At 40.1% G+C, this 19,819-nt stretch overlaps 4 protein-coding genes across 4 annotated transcripts; 2 read left to right on the top strand and 2 right to left on the bottom strand.

The window, feature by feature from the left end:
• The first annotated feature begins 114 nt into the window (after positions 1 to 114).
• LOC131332586 (secologanin synthase 2-like) lies at positions 115 to 1,964 on the top strand. Its single transcript, XM_058366888.1, has 4 exons — positions 115 to 202; positions 317 to 326; positions 634 to 859; positions 1,077 to 1,964. The coding sequence occupies exons 1-4, from the start codon at positions 115 to 117 to the stop codon at positions 1,200 to 1,202; spliced, it is 450 nt and encodes a 149-aa protein (XP_058222871.1). The 3' UTR covers positions 1,203 to 1,964.
• On the top strand, positions 1,363 to 5,794 carry LOC131332585 (secologanin synthase 1-like). The gene is made up of 3 exons (XM_058366887.1): positions 1,363 to 1,711; positions 1,996 to 2,158; positions 5,659 to 5,794. The coding sequence occupies exons 1-3, from the start codon at positions 1,363 to 1,365 to the stop codon at positions 5,792 to 5,794; spliced, it is 648 nt and encodes a 215-aa protein (XP_058222870.1).
• A 4,529-nt stretch (positions 5,795 to 10,323) lies between these two features.
• Positions 10,324 to 11,216, bottom strand: LOC131334337 (ferredoxin-thioredoxin reductase, variable chain-like). Its single transcript, XM_058369298.1, has one exon. The coding sequence runs from the start codon at positions 10,929 to 10,931 to the stop codon at positions 10,431 to 10,433; it is 501 nt and encodes a 166-aa protein (XP_058225281.1). The 5' UTR covers positions 10,932 to 11,216; the 3' UTR covers positions 10,324 to 10,430.
• Positions 11,217 to 13,020: 1,804 nt separating this feature from the next.
• On the bottom strand, positions 13,021 to 18,827 carry LOC131334336 (cation/H(+) antiporter 28). The gene is made up of 6 exons (XM_058369297.1): positions 18,487 to 18,827; positions 17,517 to 17,878; positions 16,315 to 16,954; positions 15,790 to 16,036; positions 14,208 to 14,560; positions 13,021 to 13,871 (listed from the first exon to the last, which is right to left on the bottom strand). Exons 1-6 carry the CDS (start codon positions 18,691 to 18,693, stop codon positions 13,251 to 13,253), a joined length of 2,430 nt encoding a protein of 809 aa, XP_058225280.1. The 5' UTR covers positions 18,694 to 18,827; the 3' UTR covers positions 13,021 to 13,250.
• Between the last annotated feature and the right edge of the window lie 992 nt (positions 18,828 to 19,819).

Genomic DNA, 19,819 nt, shown 5'->3' with positions numbered 1-19,819 from the left:
CTTGAATATTGATCCATGAGGACAGCGTACTCCAACACCCAAAAGAGGCACCCCCGATCCTAAAAGACATATCACAAAGTGTTTTCTTTGCATTCAGTGACAGACTCATGAAAAATGTCAAGGAAAAAGGCTAGGGTAGAATTTCTTCGGAGCACAGAACATATCTATGCTGCAACAACTCCAAAAATATTGAAGGATCTAAGTGAATTTTAAAATTTAGGAGGGAGGCCAGCCCTTCTGTCCGCCGAGATGTATGAACAGAAAACACTAATTGACAAGATGTTTTTTTTTAAAGTTCTTTTCTTGGCACATGTAGAATTTAGCAGGTTAGTTTTGTAAGATCACTAGTAGTAGTAGCGATATGCTGCGCTATCAGCTCGATCAAAGATCACATCACACTACAAAAATGGTGCTACATGACCACTAGACCAACAACCCCGGGTTTTTTTTTCCTTCAAAGAGTTGTTCACATGGGTTTGTGTAAACAAGTGTCCCTTGACAGAACTCAATGGAGGAAAAGGATTCATGTAGCCGACCCCAAGTGATTGGGACGCAAGGCTCGGTTTAGTTTGGTTTGGTTTAAAGAGTTGTTCACATGCTAACTCTTGGTGCATGGCTGTACGTGTTTTACAGGAAGGAAAAGCACTTTGTATGGTTAGGAAGGATACCAAGGGTGACAATACTTGACCCTGAACATGTCAAGGAGGTCTTGACTTACCACAACACATTTCAGAAGAAGTTTGCAGCACAGAATCCTCTTTGCAAGTTCTTACTAACTGGACTTGGGGCCCTAGAGGGTGACAAATACCATAAACACAATAAGATTATTTCCCCTGCTTTCCATTTGGAAAAGTTGAAGGTACTTGATTCCTATTCTCATCATAAAACTTCCCTCGAAATTCATTACGTTTCAAGCTTTGATTGTAGCAGAAGTTGAGTACACCAGGCTTCTTGATTACAGTTGATTGTTGGTCGATGAGAACTTTAGACAGCTGGTTAATGTAATATTAGTTCTGGATGTATGATCTTTTAACTGTAGTGAATTCACTTGTTAATCTTTTCTTATTTTGGTGTAGGGCATGGTAACTGCATTTGATGCTGTATTCACTGATTTGATTGTCGAATTGAAGAAGATGACCGAATCAACTGGGAAGGTTGAGTTGGACGTGCACCCTCTCATTGAGACTGTAACGCGCGGGTGATGTGATTGCATGCGTCGCATATGGTAGCTCCTATAGTGAAGGAAAGAAAGTATTTCGGTTGATCCAAGAGATGACGGATCTTACTGTCATACTTCAGCTCAGACCAATCATCCCCTACTCTCAGTAAGGATAACTAAACTTTTTTCGGTTGATCCAAGAGATGACGGAACTAGAAGATTACCCAAGTGACATGATTGAGAGAAGGATGAATGAAATGAAGGGAGGAGCTGCCACAAAATCAGATTTACTTGGTCTGCTACTGGAATCGAATTTCGAGGCAACAAAACAAGGGAACGAGAGCGCTGGGCTGTCGATGCAAGATATCATCAACGAGTGCAAGCTGTTTTACTTTGCTGGGCATGAGAGTGTTGGTCTTCTGCTTGTGTGGACAACGGTGATGCTGAGTCGGCATCCTAAGTGGCAGGAGAGAGCAAGAGAAGAGGTTTTCCAAGTTTTGGGGAAAGATAGGGCAGCCTCTTATGATGACCTTAGCCGCCTTAAAATTGGAAGTATGCATTCGTCCTTCGCACAAAGTTTTCGTAAGAGAAAATTTTATTGGCAAAGAAAGTTTCATTATCTCGAAAAATATACCATGAGATGTAGTGAGTTGTATCTAGCCAGTTGTTTTTATTAGCTCCTTCCCTTAGATTTTAACTTCCATCTTAGAATCATGATTTTGTAATTCAAGGATTCCCAAGAATTAGCTAGATCTGAATTTTTTTTTTGTTTACCTATTTGGAGGTGACTGCAATTGTGCACGAAGTTCTAAGGCTCAATTGCACGAAGTTCTAAGGCTATTCCCCACCAGCGCCAGATATCACCAAAATCACAGTTGAAGATACGAAACTAGGGGACTTAACCATCCCGGCCAGCGTTAGCATAACTACCATTCATCGCGAAAAGGCCATCTACGGCCCCGATGCAATGGAGTTCAACCCGGAGAGGTTTTTCGAAAGGTCGGTGGCCGCAACCAAGGGTCACCTGGCGTTCCTCGCCTTTGGCTGGGGCAGCCGGGCTTGCCCGGCGCAGTTGTTCACCTTGACCCTACTATTTCTGAAAAACCTCTTACCGATATCCTATCGAGTTGATTTTTTACATAAACTTTTAAAAAATTATTTTAAAAATAATGAACAGTTCGGATCATATTGGTGGGACTCAAAATGAGCCCCATAAAATAGTATGTGCAAAATTTGTGTAAAAATGTATGTGTCCTTAGATTTATTGTTATCTCTTAGTCACCTCCCAACTTTACAAATAAACAAGTTTATTTCAGACAAAAAGGCAAATAAATTATACGCTGATAGGAGGAAATCTTTCTCCACTCCCTATTTATCTGAGTCACCTCCCAACTTTACAAATAAAATAAACAAGTTTATTTCAGACCAAAAGGCAAATAAATTAGTAAATAAAACTGGTACTGTAAAGGAATCTCATCCCATGAGTGCGACATGAGAGTTGAGTTTTGTTCACCATTCACTTAAGAGAGAGAATATTACGCTCTTTTTTATTGGTTGAAATGATGTAGATTTCACTACAAAGTGATGTCATGCTTACCAAAAAGTTTATTGCATGGTAAGCATGGTATCATTTTGTGATGAAATCCACCTCATTCTAACCAATAGAAAAGAGAGTAATCTTCACTCTCTTTTAAGGAAGGTGAATAAAATTGGTTTGCAAGATTTTCACATCAACAGTATGATATTTGATGAGAGATTAATCATTATGTTTTTTTTTTTTTAACATTAATTAATCATTATGTTGATAATCAAAAAAGCGGTCATTATGTCGGAAGTATTTGCTCAATTATTCTCACGATGAATATTTAAATAAGGCAAAAGCCCTGCAATCACCCAACCAAAGTTTCATACAGCTCAAGATCACTAAAACCACTCTTTCTCCAAAGGAAAAAAAAAAACAGTAAGACTTAGAAAATGAAAATGTCGCAAAGACCCTTCATTTGCACAAGAAAGGTGGTAATGTGGACGAGTTGACAAAGCAGTTCGACTTGGGGGGGGGGCCCGATTTCTGAGCCCACTCCGGTCTCGCTCCGATGATCGGAATTGTTTACTTTGTAGAGCTCGTCGAGTAGAACAACTATGCAAAAAATCAGCTTAATTGGATATCATTAAGTGTCTGATTGGAGCTCATATAACTCTCGGTCCATGGATTATAGTGGATTTGATCCAGTGCTTCGGATCCATTCTTTTCAAGATAAAAAGATTCCGATCAGGCACTTAATAATACAGTATCTAATTAAGCTGATTTTTTTGCATAATTGTTCTACTCGACGAGCTCTACAAAGTGAACGATTCCGATTATCGGAGTGAGACCGGAGTGGGCCTAGAAATCGGGCACAGCAGCCCCCCCCCCCCCCCCTTCCGTTGGACTTAGGTAACCACTCTTCTCTCATGCAGTCCCTGGATTGAACCCAATTGCAGTAGCAGTCATGTAAACCTTATGCCGTGTGTCTTCGTGTGTGAGAGAGAGAGAGAGGGGCTTTGTTCGCGCATTGGTGGGGCTACACTACTACACAAGCTTATGGGCAATTGATTCCTTCCGGGATCGGTTGCGGGTCTAATTCACCTAGACTAAACATATACCGGGAAGTCACGGAGATAAAATGATGCAATATGTATCAGGAAAACAATATTGTTACAACCATAGATGCACCAGAAACGAACTAAGCGAACTAAGCATCGCAGACCATTTTACTCCACATAGGCTAGTTGAAGTTGACAGCCAAGGAGAAATTTTTATGGTGAGCTCTAAAACTCGGGTAGTTTTTTTTAGCACTAACCAAGTAGACAAGTTGTTTCCACCGGACTAAATGGAAAATATGGAATTGTTTGGCCTTGGTCAACGGAAAGATTAGGGGGAAGACAAAAAGTTTTAGTGGAAACAAAACAGCTATAGGCTACTAGAAGTTGTAGGTAAAAAAAAAAGCTGAAACAAGGATCTTCACAATAGTTCAATCCTCCAGTTTTGCTGTTTCCAATAGTCCACAAACCTAGCCTTTGTGCTTGCAATTGTGCCATCAGCATGCCTTATGATCATGAAGATCCACACCCAACTAGGGATCACAACGGGTCAGTTTGGCCCGAGTTTTTGCGAAACCCGAATTGAACCCAAAACGCTACAATCAAAACAAAACCCGATAGGTATCCTATCACCTAGACCGTGACCGTACCCAACGGGTCAGTGTTGTCCTCAAACCCGATTTTTATGTAAGTGCATATACATGAGGGCAATTATATAATATACATATATACAGTCATTTTCAAATGAGGAGGTCCTTATTTTAGTTAAAATAAGAACCTTTTCATTTCTCCCATTTTCCGTTCGAATTTCAATGATTCGAGCTGTTCAATGTGTTCAAAACGTGATTTTAAGAGTACCCGCGAGGAATTAGCAAAAAAAATGACCGGAAAGGGCTTCATCCGAGCAATTTTTATTTGAACCGTTCGATAAAATATAAACAAAAACTGCTCGGATGAAGCCTTTCCGGTCATTTTTTTTGCTGATTTCTCGCGAGTGCCCTTAAAATCATGTTTTGAACACATTGAGCGGCTTGGATCATCGAAATTCTATATATATATGTAGAGTCCCCTTCTCCTAAGGACCACCTTAACTTAATAAAATAAGGACCTCCCTTTCCCGATAGAATTTCGATGATCCGAGCCGCTCAATGTGTTCAGAGCGTGATTTTAAGGGTACAAGCGAGAAATCAGCAAAAAAAAAAGATAGGGAAGAGCTTCATCCGAGCAGTTTTTGTTTATTTTTTATCAAACGGTTTAAATTAAAACTGCTCGGATGAAGACCTTCCCGGTCTGTTTTTTTTTTGCAGATTCCTCGGGGATACCCTTAAAATCACGTTCTGAACACATTGAGCGGCTTGGATCATCAAAATTCAAACGGAAAATGGGAGAAATAGAGAGGTCCTTATTTTAACTAAAATAAGGACCACCTTATTTGAAAATGACTGTATATATATATATATATATATATATATATATATATATATATATACATATGTCATGTGTATATTATATGAGGTCATTTAGTTAATATATAACGTGGTTAGGGGTTCGATGCACATATTGTACAAAACCGAACCCGGTCGATGTGGATTGGTTTGGGAATCCATTGGTTCGGATGGAATTGCCGTCCCTACTTCCAACCTATGGCATGCATGGTTGCCAGGTGAAAGAGATATAAGAGTCCATGCGCATGTGCCATTAACCAGGAGGAGATAAGGGCAAAGGTTGAGCATAAGCAAATTGAGGGGCACCAGAAGTTATTAAGAGTTTGTTGAAATGAAAAGAATGTACTCCAATAAAAGAAGAGGAAGAGGAAGAGGATGAAGAAACCGAGGAAAGTGACAACAAACCGAAATCGATTTCAGTAAACAGAAAATGTATTGAAACAAAGACACTGTCTAGACACTATATCTTTGCAGTTATCACAATAGCCAACAGACAAAAAGCCTGAATTATGGAGGAGGTTTGATGGGAGCTGGACCAAAATGGGAAAAGCCCAGGCGGGGAACTTGGGAAGCAAAAGGCCTTGTCGAGCTAGGAGCCCACGGAAAGTAGCCCGCTTATTCACTTGGAAAACCTAGTGCCCTCAGGCCTCAAGGAAGAGAAAGACCTGAAACTATTACCATGTTCTCATTCCTGAAATGGAAAGAGAATGAATGAACATATGACTGGTTTGGAAGTTCAGAACTGAAGAAGGGAGGTTAGTGATAGAAAAATGTAGCGCTGAAAAAAGCTTCTAACCAAACAAGAAAGACGGGTAGAGGCTTCTTGTAACGAGGAGATGGTAGTTTCAATCAAATGCCTACTTTCCATTGTGATTAGAGCATGAACCGGATGTCTCATGGACAATCCCACTAGACCATAGGACATGATCAAGATCAATGTCGATAAAGTATCCTCCTTTATCGGACAAATATGCCTCAATAGAAGCATTAAATTCAAAGTAATAAGATCAAGAAAAACATATCAAAATATCAAACATACCTGATCTAACTGGCAAATCTATGAAAACCGACTAAGTCTACCAATTCAAGGAATAAGATTCAATGGCAGACCTACCAAGCAAGAAGGTTGAGTGCCAAAAACATATCATTTAGTACTAGTTTCCATATAAACTAGCAAAAAAGAGTGACCTTGCGACCACAATGGAAAGATTAGAAATCCAAGGAACTGACGTTGAAGCGTATATCATTCACTTAATCTCAAAGAACTGTGACCCCAGTTTGGCTCAGAATGGTAGAGTTGGAGTTCAATTCACAGGCATAAGGAGGAAACAAGAATAATGTTCAACTTCATGCATAAATATTGTTACACAATTACTCGATTACTCGAATTGGTCATAGTAATTGTCAAGTCAGGGAAAAATACAAATACGAACGTAAAAATGATCTCAGCAGAATAGGATTTTGGGTAAGTTAATGAGTGAGTCAAACAACTGTAAATCTCAATATGTGCAAAACAACATAAACCCAGCAAGTCAAATTAAAGACAGTCAGCTACAGAATGGTTTTTCGTATGAAGCCCAATGAACTTCTACGCTACCTTCTCAATTCAACTATACTGAAACACTCCATTCTTGGTTATTATCTCTTCAATAAGATGCCTGGCCGGTGATCTTAAAAAATTGCACTCAGAAAACTTAATGCACAGATTTCCCCGTGGACAAGAGTTACTTTTTTTTTTTGGTTATTACCTGTTCAGAGGAAAACGAACCCTGCCAAACCACAGACTGCTAGTCAAACTCCTTACACTTAATTACAGAATCATATCTAACATTCAGTAGGCTGGTAATCTCTTTGACCATATTAAAATCTTATCTCCAACTTCAACCAAAATGTTATCACCTAAACTAACTATCAAGCATAGCCTTGCCCAATTCTTTCGTCCCAACAATAGGAAGAGAACCACAACTATATCTCAAAACAATTCCCTTTTTTTTTTTTGGTGCTTTGGGAATTCATTTCCCTTCAGTACCTGCCATCACCATTTTTGAGAAAATAGAACATTCCATTTTGCAAGCCTCTCTGCACAAATATCTGGCTTTTCTTCAAGAAAGCAATTACTCCTATATCAATTCTTGTTTTGCTAACATTGTTAATTACTGTCTTCAGAAACCTTCTTAGCTTCATTACAAATAAGTTTCCTATATGGTAAAATCTTTTTAACTCGCATTAAGATTCCATATACTATATTTACAGGTATATGTAAATTGTAAACCATGACCACTTGCAGTATCTATTCCGCACTTCAGTCATTGAGAACCAAAGGCAAATGCTTCGAGACCCAAAACCTATAGTCTACAGTGAAAGGCCACAATTAAACCACACCATCAGGCATTTGTAACTGCTAATGCAAGCAAGTTTTGAGTAGAAGCCTTGCGCGCCATGTGAAGGCTGTGCATGAACTATGTATTGACTGGCTTACTATCTCAATCTTAGCACTAGATTTTCTGGCTTATTACCTCAATCTAAGCACTAGGCAAGCTCAACAAGATAAATTAAGCTAAAATTTCAATCCCATATCCACATAGTACCTGAAAAAGGCTTGAGTTAGTGACATACGTTTAAATTTAAAAGCTTCCACCTAAACTCTGATACTTTAAACCGTTTTTTCTAGCAACCTAAAAAAATTAAAATAGCATATCTGATCAAAACAGAGCACCCTGATAGCAAGGAAATAAGATTCAATGACAGACCTGCAGAACAAAAAAGTTCAGCGCCAGAAGATAACATTTAGCACCATTTTATTCCTAATAAACTCGAAAAAAAACTAATAACCTTCAGCCCACATTGAGAGGATTAGAAATACTAAGAACTCTCAAACTTACATCGAATCCCATATTATTACTACAATCTGAATCGTGAAAGAATTGTAACCACAGTTCGGATCAGAATGGTAGAGTTGAACTCAGTGTTCATTACTTCATCAAGAGGAGAAAAGCGTTAAAGAAAATGGTCATATTCCAAAATTACGGGTAAGGAATGTTGAACTCAGTGTTCAATGGGAGGAGAAAAGCATTAAATTTATAATAAAAAAAAATGGTCATATTCCAAAATTACAGGTATGGAATGGCAATACTAAGCCCATGAGAAGACCATATGGAAAGTTGAACTGACACTGACCTCCATCGACTGGGAGTTTGAATAGGAAGTCAAATGTACAAGGTAACAGTCAGCTGCAGATACATTCTGCATATAAAGGCCAAAAGAACAACTGCAGATCCACAATCACTCTCTCAAGTCTCAATCTATATCTATCTTTGAGTTGTTTTATATATTTCAATTCTTATGCATAATGATGACCACAACAAAAGGTTGGAGATTTTAGAACAACGCCAAATTTGGATAACCCCCTCTCTTCAGTTTTGTACACATGAGATGAAAAGAAAATCAGAGATATTTTCTAATCAAAGTTTCAAAACTTGATAAGAAATACTTCGGGTAACAGTCAGTTCTTGACAAACTATAATAGCCAACTTCAACGCCTTGCCATTATGTACAAAACTGCCAGGTACCAACCGTTGAGCATTTCACCACCTGCACCTTTTTTTTCAAGAGTGATGCAAAATATTGGCACAAACGAATCAAGAGGATGCCACCCATAAACAAAAACAAGGCCATAGACATAAAGGCCTTATACACCATTATGTATCGAAAATATCTATGAAATTTGAAGAAAAATGGGTAGGTTGTTGGGTTATCTCTCACTTGACCTCAGCCATAACCCTTGTGTACCCTGCCGGAAGTACCCCAAAAATGCCACAACAAGGGAGAACCGATGTATGCAACTCCCGCACCAACGGGCATGAGATGAGAGAGTGATCCAACGACACCCCATCTCTGAAGCACATTTAATTCCAATTTACTTATAAAATTCTCCGGGCGAATTACAGTATCATTCGTTAAATTATATTTTCAGCACAACACACACAGTGAACGAAACCTTTATCGGCACACAAGTAACCCATATGGCCAACCCATGCTCAACTCCCAATCAAAGTCAGATCGTACAAAAGGTCTCCATTTCAAAAAAAAAAAAAAATCTCCTAAGCTATTAGAGGTCATATAACCTGCCTACAAGAGCCAACAACTCCTCCACCTCTTAATCTTGCACACCTCTACAAAAATGATAATTCACAACCCCGCCACCCCACCATCACCACAACCACCACCACCACACATACACACAAATAGGATCACTTCTAATTAAACTACATCGTGAGATTTGAATGTAACACCATTCTTCAGCAATTCACTTTAGGATTGATATGGTACATGAAAACTATCCATGAATCGAACCCTTCATTTTTCTTTCATGGATAGTTTTCATGTATTGTACCATATTTGATTTACTTTTTCAACTGAGCGACTTTATGCAAACAATAAATGGATCTTTCTTTACCACGCAACTTCAAACCACCAAACAACATACTAAAAAACCACTAATTTTTCAAACAGACTTCAACAAACTCTGAGTTTGAAACCAAATCGTCCAGCAATGACATATTAGCTGAGTCGCCTTCTATTCAAAAATAACTGATGGGTTAAAGTTTTGAAACTTCGAAAGACTAATTCACTAACATATAGGAATGTGCATCGGCCATGACTTAATTACCTTGCGAAGCATGACTTGCGGCCTTCATATCCTCAGGTATGGACATGGCAATGATATGGGGCAGCCAAAGAGCTCGTACCTTCTCGAATATGGAATATGTACCTCCAACACCTCAATCATCGAAAACCAAGCAATCGCTGCACATCTACATTCTACACAAGCTAGGTAGTATACATGAAAGTATGAAACTAACAGACTCTGTTTCACTCACATCATTCTGTCAGTTCCACTCAATCCCCACTCCCGAGTACTCTCACTGTGGCCACACTAATCCAACTCAATCCCAAGTACTCTTCGAAATTACCACACCAATTACACATCTAATTACTCAGCATTTGTTAAAACGACAAGTATCATCGCTCAATTAACTATTTATCGGTACTTCAAGCGGGAAACAACGCAAAATTCACTCGGAAGCAATCGATTGCTTAGCTATTAAAACGCCAAAAATTCTAATTCACTGGACAGACTAGATGAATTATCTACATCCATTATCAAAATACAACTAATACAGAGTCAAGCGACAATCATTATATAGCAACAGGATATATATCACGAAAAGAAAAACCCAAAAAGTTCAATCAAGGTACTCGAACTCATCTTCTTTGAGGTGCGCGAAGAACTTAACCGCTCCTCGCCCTTCCACTTCCTCAACGAACTCGACTTTGAACGGCATGTTGGCCGAGATCCGCTTCCCTTTCCAAACGGCGACGTACTGCTTCAACTTCCCTTCCTTTCCGGTCAAATCGATCTCGGGCACCCTCGGCACGTGGTACACCTTTAAGGGGACCTTAACCCTAACCCTAGCCCCGATCTTCTCCGCCGCCGCGGCCGCCTTCTCGTCCTCCTCCGAAAACGCCCCCGACGGCGACACCTCCGGCGCCGGGTCCGCCACGAACGTCGTCGCCGATTCCGACGCCCTCACCGGCGGCGCGAAGGCGCGTTTTCTACAATCGCAGCAGCTGGCGAAGCGAGGTCGAGAAAAAAACGACGCCGTGAAGAGGGAGGCGACATTGATCGAGGGGGGATTCAGCGACGTGGTGGCTGCAGTGGAGAGGAATGCCGGAGATGTCATCATTGGTTACGAGAAGTTTTCTCTAACTAAAAATTTACTCACTCTGTATATATATATAGAGAGGAAAAGAATATCTGTATCTAATCCACAAGTTAGACAGAATGCTCGGTGGGTATGCTTCCCATACAATTGTTGCACATTCTACCTTCGGGGTCAGGCAGTAACAGAGCAATTTCGTGAATTTCTCGTCCTGGGCGCAGATGACCGGTCTTTGCGCAAATGATTGGCCTTTGATTGGATGTGTAAAAATATGTAGTTGAGATGCGCATAAACTAAATTAGATAGATTGCTTGTTGGTTTAAAAAAGAATTAGAATAAGAGATATATATGTATGTGATCTGTTAGATATGTGTGGACTTGTGTGACTTGAGATTTGGATTTTATTCCCGTGGATTTTCAGCTAACCAGATAAAGCGGGGTAGTCATCCGAATTATATGGTCACGGAGGAAAGAAAGGTAGACGGGGCACGTGACCATTGTGTGATTGCCACGTGCATGACGGAGGGTCGTTTTCTCAAGGGGGAACGATGGTTGCTTATTTATTGGGGGAGTAATGTAAATTGGGTTTTGCTAAAAATGCCTAGCGGGCATCTACAAGAAGACAAAAATTATATACATTTTTTCATCTCTTCATTCCGTGTCAGGGGTCTGACACGGGTCCACTCTTACTATGACGGGTCCATTCCTACTATGACAAAAATACCCCCGCTTGGGCAAAAAATATCCGAACCTATTTTATTTTATTTTATTTTATTAATACTAATGTTTATACGCTGTATCTTTATTTATTTATTTATTTAAAATTATTAGTGTTTCAATTTTCAATCAAGTTGAATTGGTGAAAAGATCTTTTTTTTTATCATTTTATCTTTAATGGTCATTATGAAATTTTGAACTCGTAGAATCAAATATCTCTTAGGGTTAATCAACGAGAGCGCTAAAGTCAAAATTTAATTATAGCCATTTAGGATAAAATGATTAGGAAACTAAAATCTTTCCACCGGTTCAAACGGATTGAAATTTGGAACACTTAATTTTTTAACTATATTTTTAAATATATAAACTGTCATTTAAATATAGTTAAAAAATTAAGTGTTCCAAATTTCAATCCGTTTGAACCAGTGGAAAGATTTTAGTTTCCTAATCATTTTATCCTAAATGGCCATAATTAAATTTTGACTTTAGCGCTCTCGTTGATTAGCCCCAAGAGATATTTGATTCTACGAGTTCAAAATTTCATAATGACCATTAAAGATAAAATGATAAAAAAAAGCAAGATCTTTCCACCAATTCAACTGGATTGAAAATTGAAACACTAAAATAATTTTAAATAAATAAAAAAGAAAAATGATACAGCCTATAAACATTAGTATTAATTAAATAAAGAAAAAAATAAAATAGGTTCGAATACTTTTTGCCCAAGCCCAAGCAAGGGTATTTCCGTCATAGTAGGAGTGGACCCGTGTCAGACCCCTGACACGGGATGAAGAGATGGGAAAAAGTATATAATTTTTGTCCTCTTGTGGATGTCACTGGACATTTTCTAGCAAAACCCAATTTAATTTTTTTTTTTTTTTGAGAATTAGGTTTATCGTCTTGGATTAGCGATAGGTAGTACGATGCCCGCATGTACAAAATCTTACTAGTTTGTAGGCCAATGCGTGCGCTACAAAAGCGACTCTATGAACTAATCACACAATCGCGTGATCTCGATGTCTTGATATACAAATAGTGCAGTAGAATTTTTTTACCATGCGACTGTGTTGAGTGTATCAGGAAATTGCAAGACCGTGTTGAGTGTATCAGGAAATTGCAAGAGCACTGGAGGAGAAATCATGAATTTGAAGATTTTACATTCTGGAATCTAACTTGGCTCATAACCTGGCTCATTCATTTTAATCTAGCAATGACAATTGTTAATGAAAACCTCTTCCACTTCCTGATTGATTTCGTTTTCCTAATGTACAAGAAAAATGGTCCAAGAAGCATACAAAAGAAAACTTGTAATCGAGAAAAGCAAATGCTAACATTCGTCTTTGGAGCAGAAGGTAATAAATAAAATGTGCATTGATATCTGAAAAATGTGTATTGATAATTAAAAAATGTATTAATATCCGTGAGATATGTATTGATATCCGAACTCTTTTGCTGAAATTATTGGTAGAGGTCAGCGACACCGATCAAGAAAAACCACTTCTTGCTTGTTGTACGTCAACTACCTTCCATTCAACTCTACTACTAGGTTTCATTCACGTTCCTTACCAACTCCTATTTATTCTGTTTAGTCACAACTAGAATCAAACATGTTTCTAAAACTACACGTCACATGATTGAAAATTCATCATCTAGGCCAGCCAGCTCCCCTCTGAGACTATGTTGTTGAACAATCAGCACCGAGGCCGTAACCGAGAAATCAGAAGCCGAGAGGATATCCCCGATAGGACCCAGCTCCGGACACTCCTCCCAGTCGTTCATCCCCACGGTTAAAACCGAGTTCACCCTCCCTCCCCGCCCCACGATAAAGAGCCCGTACTGCCCTTCCATGGCTCTCAGGGTCGCAAACGTCTGTCCAGAGTTGACGAGGTACTTCTCCATGTACGCCACGCGCCCTCTCGCCACGTGGCGGTCGTAGAAATCCGTGAAGCACTCGTCGTCGAGCCTCATTTCTTCCTCCTGCTCCGGGGTGTTCACCTTGGGCCTACCGGGCCTCGCCGAGGTCGAAGCGTTTTCTGAATTGGCTTCCAGTAGGAATCTTATGACCGTGAGCTTTACTCCGGTGTGGCGCGCCATGCGACCAGCGTAAGCCAGAACCTCGCGGTCGTCTTTGCCGCCGATAAAGATCACGGCCACGTTGAGGGAGACCGTCGATCTTGATATATTGGCGATCGATCCAAGCCCCCGGTCTACTAGTATCCCCACGGAGCAGGGGGCGTGGCGAAGAACCTGGAATGGATGTCAAAATTCTCGGGAGTTCAGTGTATGAAAATCAGAAAACCATTAGGCTTTTGGACGAACTGAGGCACGGGGTGAGTGAGCCACGCAATAACCGATTGAAGACATTTAACGAACCCTGCTATTGGTACCAACGGGTACCGTACCAAAATCGTACCGACGTTTTTTTAAAAAAATTTGGACGGCTCGAATCAGCGGTTCAATGGCCGAAAAAGGCCCGATACGACCATTGGTACGATTTTGGTAAGAGACCTGTAGGGCCTTCTGAATTGTAACCACAGCATACCCTGTGAAAAAAAGTGAACTTTCAAATGACTTGTTTCTTACCTTCCGGTTGACGTGGCGGAACCCGGAATGCCCGACCCCGAGCCGCCCGTCCCCCGCCTGCTCCTCCTTATGGAACGGCATCACAATCAAAGACACCATCAAATCCTCCGCCAGTATACACACGTCCTGGTGCATGTTGTTCATGGTCGCCACCGCCACCATCCTCTTCACCCCGACCCCACCTCCTCCCTCCTCCGCCGCCGCCACGTACCCCTCCACCGCCCTCGTCACCTCCTCCCTCATCTCCACCACCCCCGCGTCCATCACCGCCACCGCCCCGTCCCCGCCGTGCACCAGCGTCGCCGCTATCTTGTCCGTCAGCTCCACCATGTCGGTGACGTAGACGGAGATACCTGTCAAAACAATTTAGAATCTTAAAAGTCAAGTCTCGAAAGTGCTGGGATACACCCACTTCTTCTTCAATGCGTATCCATTGGATCCTAAATATTGATTTGTAAATAAGTATTCTACCTTTGTGAGTGGGGCTAGGCAAGACATGACAATACCTTTGTCATTGTCTTCCATACTCCCTATTCCTCTTTTCTTATACAGAAATTCCCATTAAAAGCTCAGTATTTTCTTATCCTTCCAATAGTTCCAATTACTTTCGGCAACTTCGGTTTGGGGCTTGTTTCATAACCCTCGTGTAGACGTGACCATTACAAGAGGAAGGCTGTGAAGAACTGGGCTGTATCTTGGAGTCGTAGTAACCCGATTGCACCTTCATATAGGGAGGATCTACGACTCTAGAACAGTGTAATCACAGCCAGTGGCGGACCTAGGAATTGACATAGCGGGAGCACCAATTTTTTTTGTAACCGTAATATACGAGTTACAGTTAAGCACATTTACTCCAAAATAATTTTAGCATTCATGATAAATTAACAATTTTAAAGTATATATTTATTTTAATAATTAGCTACTTTGGCAAACTTGCACACATTGACTAAATGCATTAAAACAACATTATCACATGTTCATCATCTATTTTTCTATTACTAACTCTACTATTACAGTTTTGTGGATAAAAAGTATACAAATGCAAAGTAGGGTAGACTCGAACCCACGAATAATACAAAAAATAAGGTACGCACTACTATTTTCTACTACCTTTTCGGGAGAAAAAAAAAACACACATTTTCACAAAAAGGCAAAAAAAAAGCCTATAGGAGAGCATGGGAGTTGTCTTGAATCCACCACCTCTTGTTTAGAAGGAGTACACTTTACCACTTCACCAACAGACAACTACTTACATGCATTCAACATAAATAATATATATATATATAAAACCACAAAAAAAAAAAATTTAAGGGTGTGGGGGCACGTGACCCCACGTGCCCTATGGTAGGTCCGCCCCTGATCACAGTTCCTAATTTTTCCGGCCTGGTTTCTCTAATCCTAATTTATCATATTTTGTAGCCTGTTAGTTAGAATTAGTTCCTATTGTTATCTGTTTTCTTACTGCTGCATTTGTTTCATGGTTAAACGAACTACAATGATAACTGTTCTAGTTGCTAAAAGCTGAGGTTATTATTAATGTTTCACTAGCATTTAAGTTTTATTGCTACTGTAATAACAATACCTGGGTCGGGCATGCCCCGGGAGATCTCGATGAAGTTGATTGCGGACCGGAGGTTTTGTGAGCCGCGGAGGCAGAGGAGGATTCGCAGCTCGGTTGACGGGTCGTGCCACTGGAGCGCCATGCGTTGGGTCGGGCTGCGTTTCCGGGCGCGGTCGATGATATTGGCGACGACTAGTGGGGTGTAGATGACGGTGAGGAAGATTGCGAAGAGGATTGACATGCTTGTGGATGTTGTGGTGATCTTGTTCTGCAGAATTTTGAAACAGTGTTTATAGTACTAGTAATGAGAACATATGCAAAATTGGAAAGATGTATACAAATTGAAAAGTTAATTGAACCGAACTAAAGCAAGTATTTGGCTAAGTGAGTGAGTTGTTTAGCCCAGCTTGCATGTAACTCAACTAATTCAGAGGCTCTGAAATTAACGATCCAGGCAAACGTCCGGTGACCAGTAGTCTAAGGTACTAATAGGTTTTCACCATGGTATATAGTGTCTATGCATTATAAAAAGAGTTGACAGCTTACTTCGGCAGCAGTGATGGCCAAATACACATGAAAATGGCCCTTGATATTCAGCAGCAGCCCAATGGCAACCGCTTCCGGCCAGTGAAACCCCAACATCACCCCAGAAACCAGAGTCCCAGCCACCTTCCCAACCGTTGCAATCACGAAGAGGAAGAACAGCCTTGCCCATGGCCCCAGATGATCACCGTCAAACTTGGTCAGATCAGCCTCAACTCCAACCCAAACGAACAAAACCGGGTAGAAAATGGTAGTCAGGAAGTAATTCACTTTGCTGATCATCATCTTGGATATCCTCCCTTCCCGCGGCATGAAAAGCCCGGCCAGAAATGCGCTGAGTATGGAGTTGTACGAGAATAGTGTGGAGGAACAGCTGCAAACCGAGACCACGTATGCTACAGATAGGATCAGGTGAGAGCCTTTCATTGGTTTGCCTTCTGGGTTTTGGCTATTCACCCAGTTCATGATTAGTGGTGATAATTGAGCTGCTATCACTGTTTCGATCACCAGGACTGAGATCATTTTTAGGATTGTTATTGAGTCTCGGAGCTCGTAGCCTGTCGTGGGGTTGAAAATGATGAATCCCAACGACAGGAGGAGGGTGGAGACCAGGTCGGATATTACTCCGGTTGAAACAACGAACCTGTTGGGGATTTAGACACTAAATTGTGTAAACGATTAACTATACACTCAAGATCACAAAAAACCAGGCAAGCAATTTTAGGCAAAATATGTACTGCAACAACAACAAATAACCACCCTGAGTGTTAGTCCGGGTAGCCAGTAGGTGTGCTCCCCTGTCCCCACACAACTATTCAATATTCAAGGTTTGAATTATGGAATCAAGCCATAAAAAAGTAATTTCTTATTAATCCCCTATTCGTGGAGTAGATGATGTGTCTTCGATCGGACAATGGATGGGATTGGTAGAGGTGCAAGTAAGCTGGCATGGATTAGTCGAGGTGCGATTAGGGGATAAGTTGAAATTGGGTATTTTGTGAATATATTACATGGTCGTCTTGTATATTTGGGTATTCATTGTAGCTTCTCAAACTAAGTGTGATTTTAAGTTGCAAGAAATACGTACCCGCCGTATTTCTAAGGTAAGGATGTTTTTATTTGAAACAAGACAAGGTCTATTGATTACAAACTAAGTGTTTCATCCATTTGTAGCAGATTCTGAAAACTTCAAGTACAAGCCGTACCTCCCTATGTCAGATTTCCCAATCTTGAGGTCGGTGATGAGCCGCGTCAGGAGGGGGGAGGCGGTGCCAGAGAGGACTATGGAGAGAGAGAGGTTGAATTTCGTGCTTGAAGCGGCATGAGGAACCACATGGAGGAAGGGAGTGAATATGAGGGCTAAGATGAAGGTGGAGAGCATGCCGGTGCAGGCAGCTTTGGTCTCGCGGACTGGAGGATTTAGGAAGATTTTGTGATCAATTTCCAAGCCTAACACAAACATATGGCAAACCATGCCAAAGTCAGCTATGTACTTCAGGGTTTGGAGTATATCCGGGGCACTGATATTTCGCCGTACGAATGGCAAGTTTGAAAGACAGAAACCTACCTGCAGTTGTAAACAAACAATGAGGGTATTAAGCGTTTTACCAGAGAAACGGGAGAAAATAAATGGACGAAAGACGCAAGAAATGAGAAATTTATGTACTTGCTGAGAGCAGTTCTACCGTCGGTATTTGGATCGAGAAAAGTGCTGACAGTTTTGTTATTCCAAACTCAAACATTTTTCATATGTTGTAACAATATTTAATATTCGTCCATTGAAAAATAAAGTCCTGCATCCGTCGTTGGCCTTTCATAGTATGTTCTAAATTTTGTCGCAATGTTTCCCCACCCACACTCGAATTCTGTTTCATCACTTGCGAATACCTTTCACTGCCTTATATTCTGAGGCCTTTATTTTCTCTCCATGTTCTTCTTCCCTGTCAATTTATTTGTCCATATTTCATTTCTCTACCCATCTCCGGAAAAAAAATCGATTATAGTTTTTGGATGATTTTGAAAACTTCATCTACAGGAACTAATTGTGATTTTTTATGTGCATAATTTGTTCATCCGACTGAAAAACATAATCTGAACGAAACCAATAATCTGGACGAGAAATTCTTAATGTATCGATATGCATGGGACAAATTTGAGAGAGAGAGAGAGAGTTACGATGAATTCGGGGATGAAGCGAGGCTGGGAAAAGGGCCTTAAGAGGGTGTACATGCCATTGCACAAGAAAAGGGTGAAGAAGATGAACAACATGTAGAGGGCTATGTTTGGAACATTGATGCCCAGTATTACCCTGCAACTTTCATCTGTTGTATTCCCGTTGCCTCGCGGCTTCGTGCTATTTTCCAACAGCAATCCCCCCGCCATTTCCTTCCTTCCTTCCTTTCTCAATTAATTTCCCTATCCCTTGATCTGTTTTCTTTCTTTTCCCGCAAAATACTGATCATATCGAGAGAGAGAGAGAGAGAGAGAGAGAGAGAGAGAGAGGTTCTCATGGATGCCCATGTCCACTAATTAAGGATCTCAACTGTGCAATTAAATGTTGAATGCTTAGAATCAACATCGTGTGGAACAAACTGGGGTTGCAATATCCAGACCGTTCATCTCGATAATCAATGGTCTAGCTTTAAGAAAAAATTCCCAGAACAAAATACTTTTTTGACGGTTGAGATTGCACAACACACCCCTCGAGTTCGTGTGGAATCCGGGATTTGGAGAAAAGTAAAAATTTAATGGTGTATGAGGGCACCTCCCTATAGTGCACCCTGCAGGAGAGTTTCAAATTGTCCATCTCAATAATTAATGATTTAATAAAAAGAATATTAGTTTTTAATTTTTGTTATTATAAAAATAACATTGTCACTTACCAAAAAAAAAAAAACATTGTCCAAACTTTTTACAACTCATCTCAATGAGAAAAATCATAAAGGAAAATTGATTTTTGGCCAAATTTAAAACCATTCAAGAAAAACTGTGTAATTAAACATTCACAAAAATGCTAGGAAAACATACAAAAGTGTATAGATCCAAACACCAATGTATTTTTAGTAGTCTTCCAATGTGTATGGTCCCACGTGTGTCCGATGATTTTAGATTTGTGAGGCTTGTGTCAGTTATAGTTACGGTACTTCTATTTTCCTTTTTTCCAAAAAAATAGGTTGGTTTATTTGATTCCATTTCGTAAACAAATGGTTATTGACAGCAAAAACACACAAGGTGAGGGGGAAAAAAAGCAAGAGGCTTTTGGCTCAACGACATTAAGATGTGTATTTAAGTTTTAGGAGTAAAGGTCAAAAGTTTCGACTCTTATAAAGTATTTTCTCTAAAAAAAAAGAATATACACATAAGCTCCGTTCAATTGCACGGAAAGGATTAGAAAGGATGGAAAAATCAACTTTTTCATAATTTTCTTTCTATTCAGTCACTAGAAAAGTTATAGGATCCACAATTTCAACTTTCACACTGAAAAATATTTTTCTACAAAATAAGTCTT

Source organism: Rhododendron vialii, chromosome 7a (genome assembly GCF_030253575.1).
Source record: "Rhododendron vialii isolate Sample 1 chromosome 7a, ASM3025357v1".
Taxonomy (NCBI): Eukaryota; Viridiplantae; Streptophyta; class Magnoliopsida; order Ericales; family Ericaceae; genus Rhododendron; species Rhododendron vialii.
Note: the sequence above shows the minus strand (reverse complement) of the source record. Positions and strands in the feature narration are given on the sequence as shown.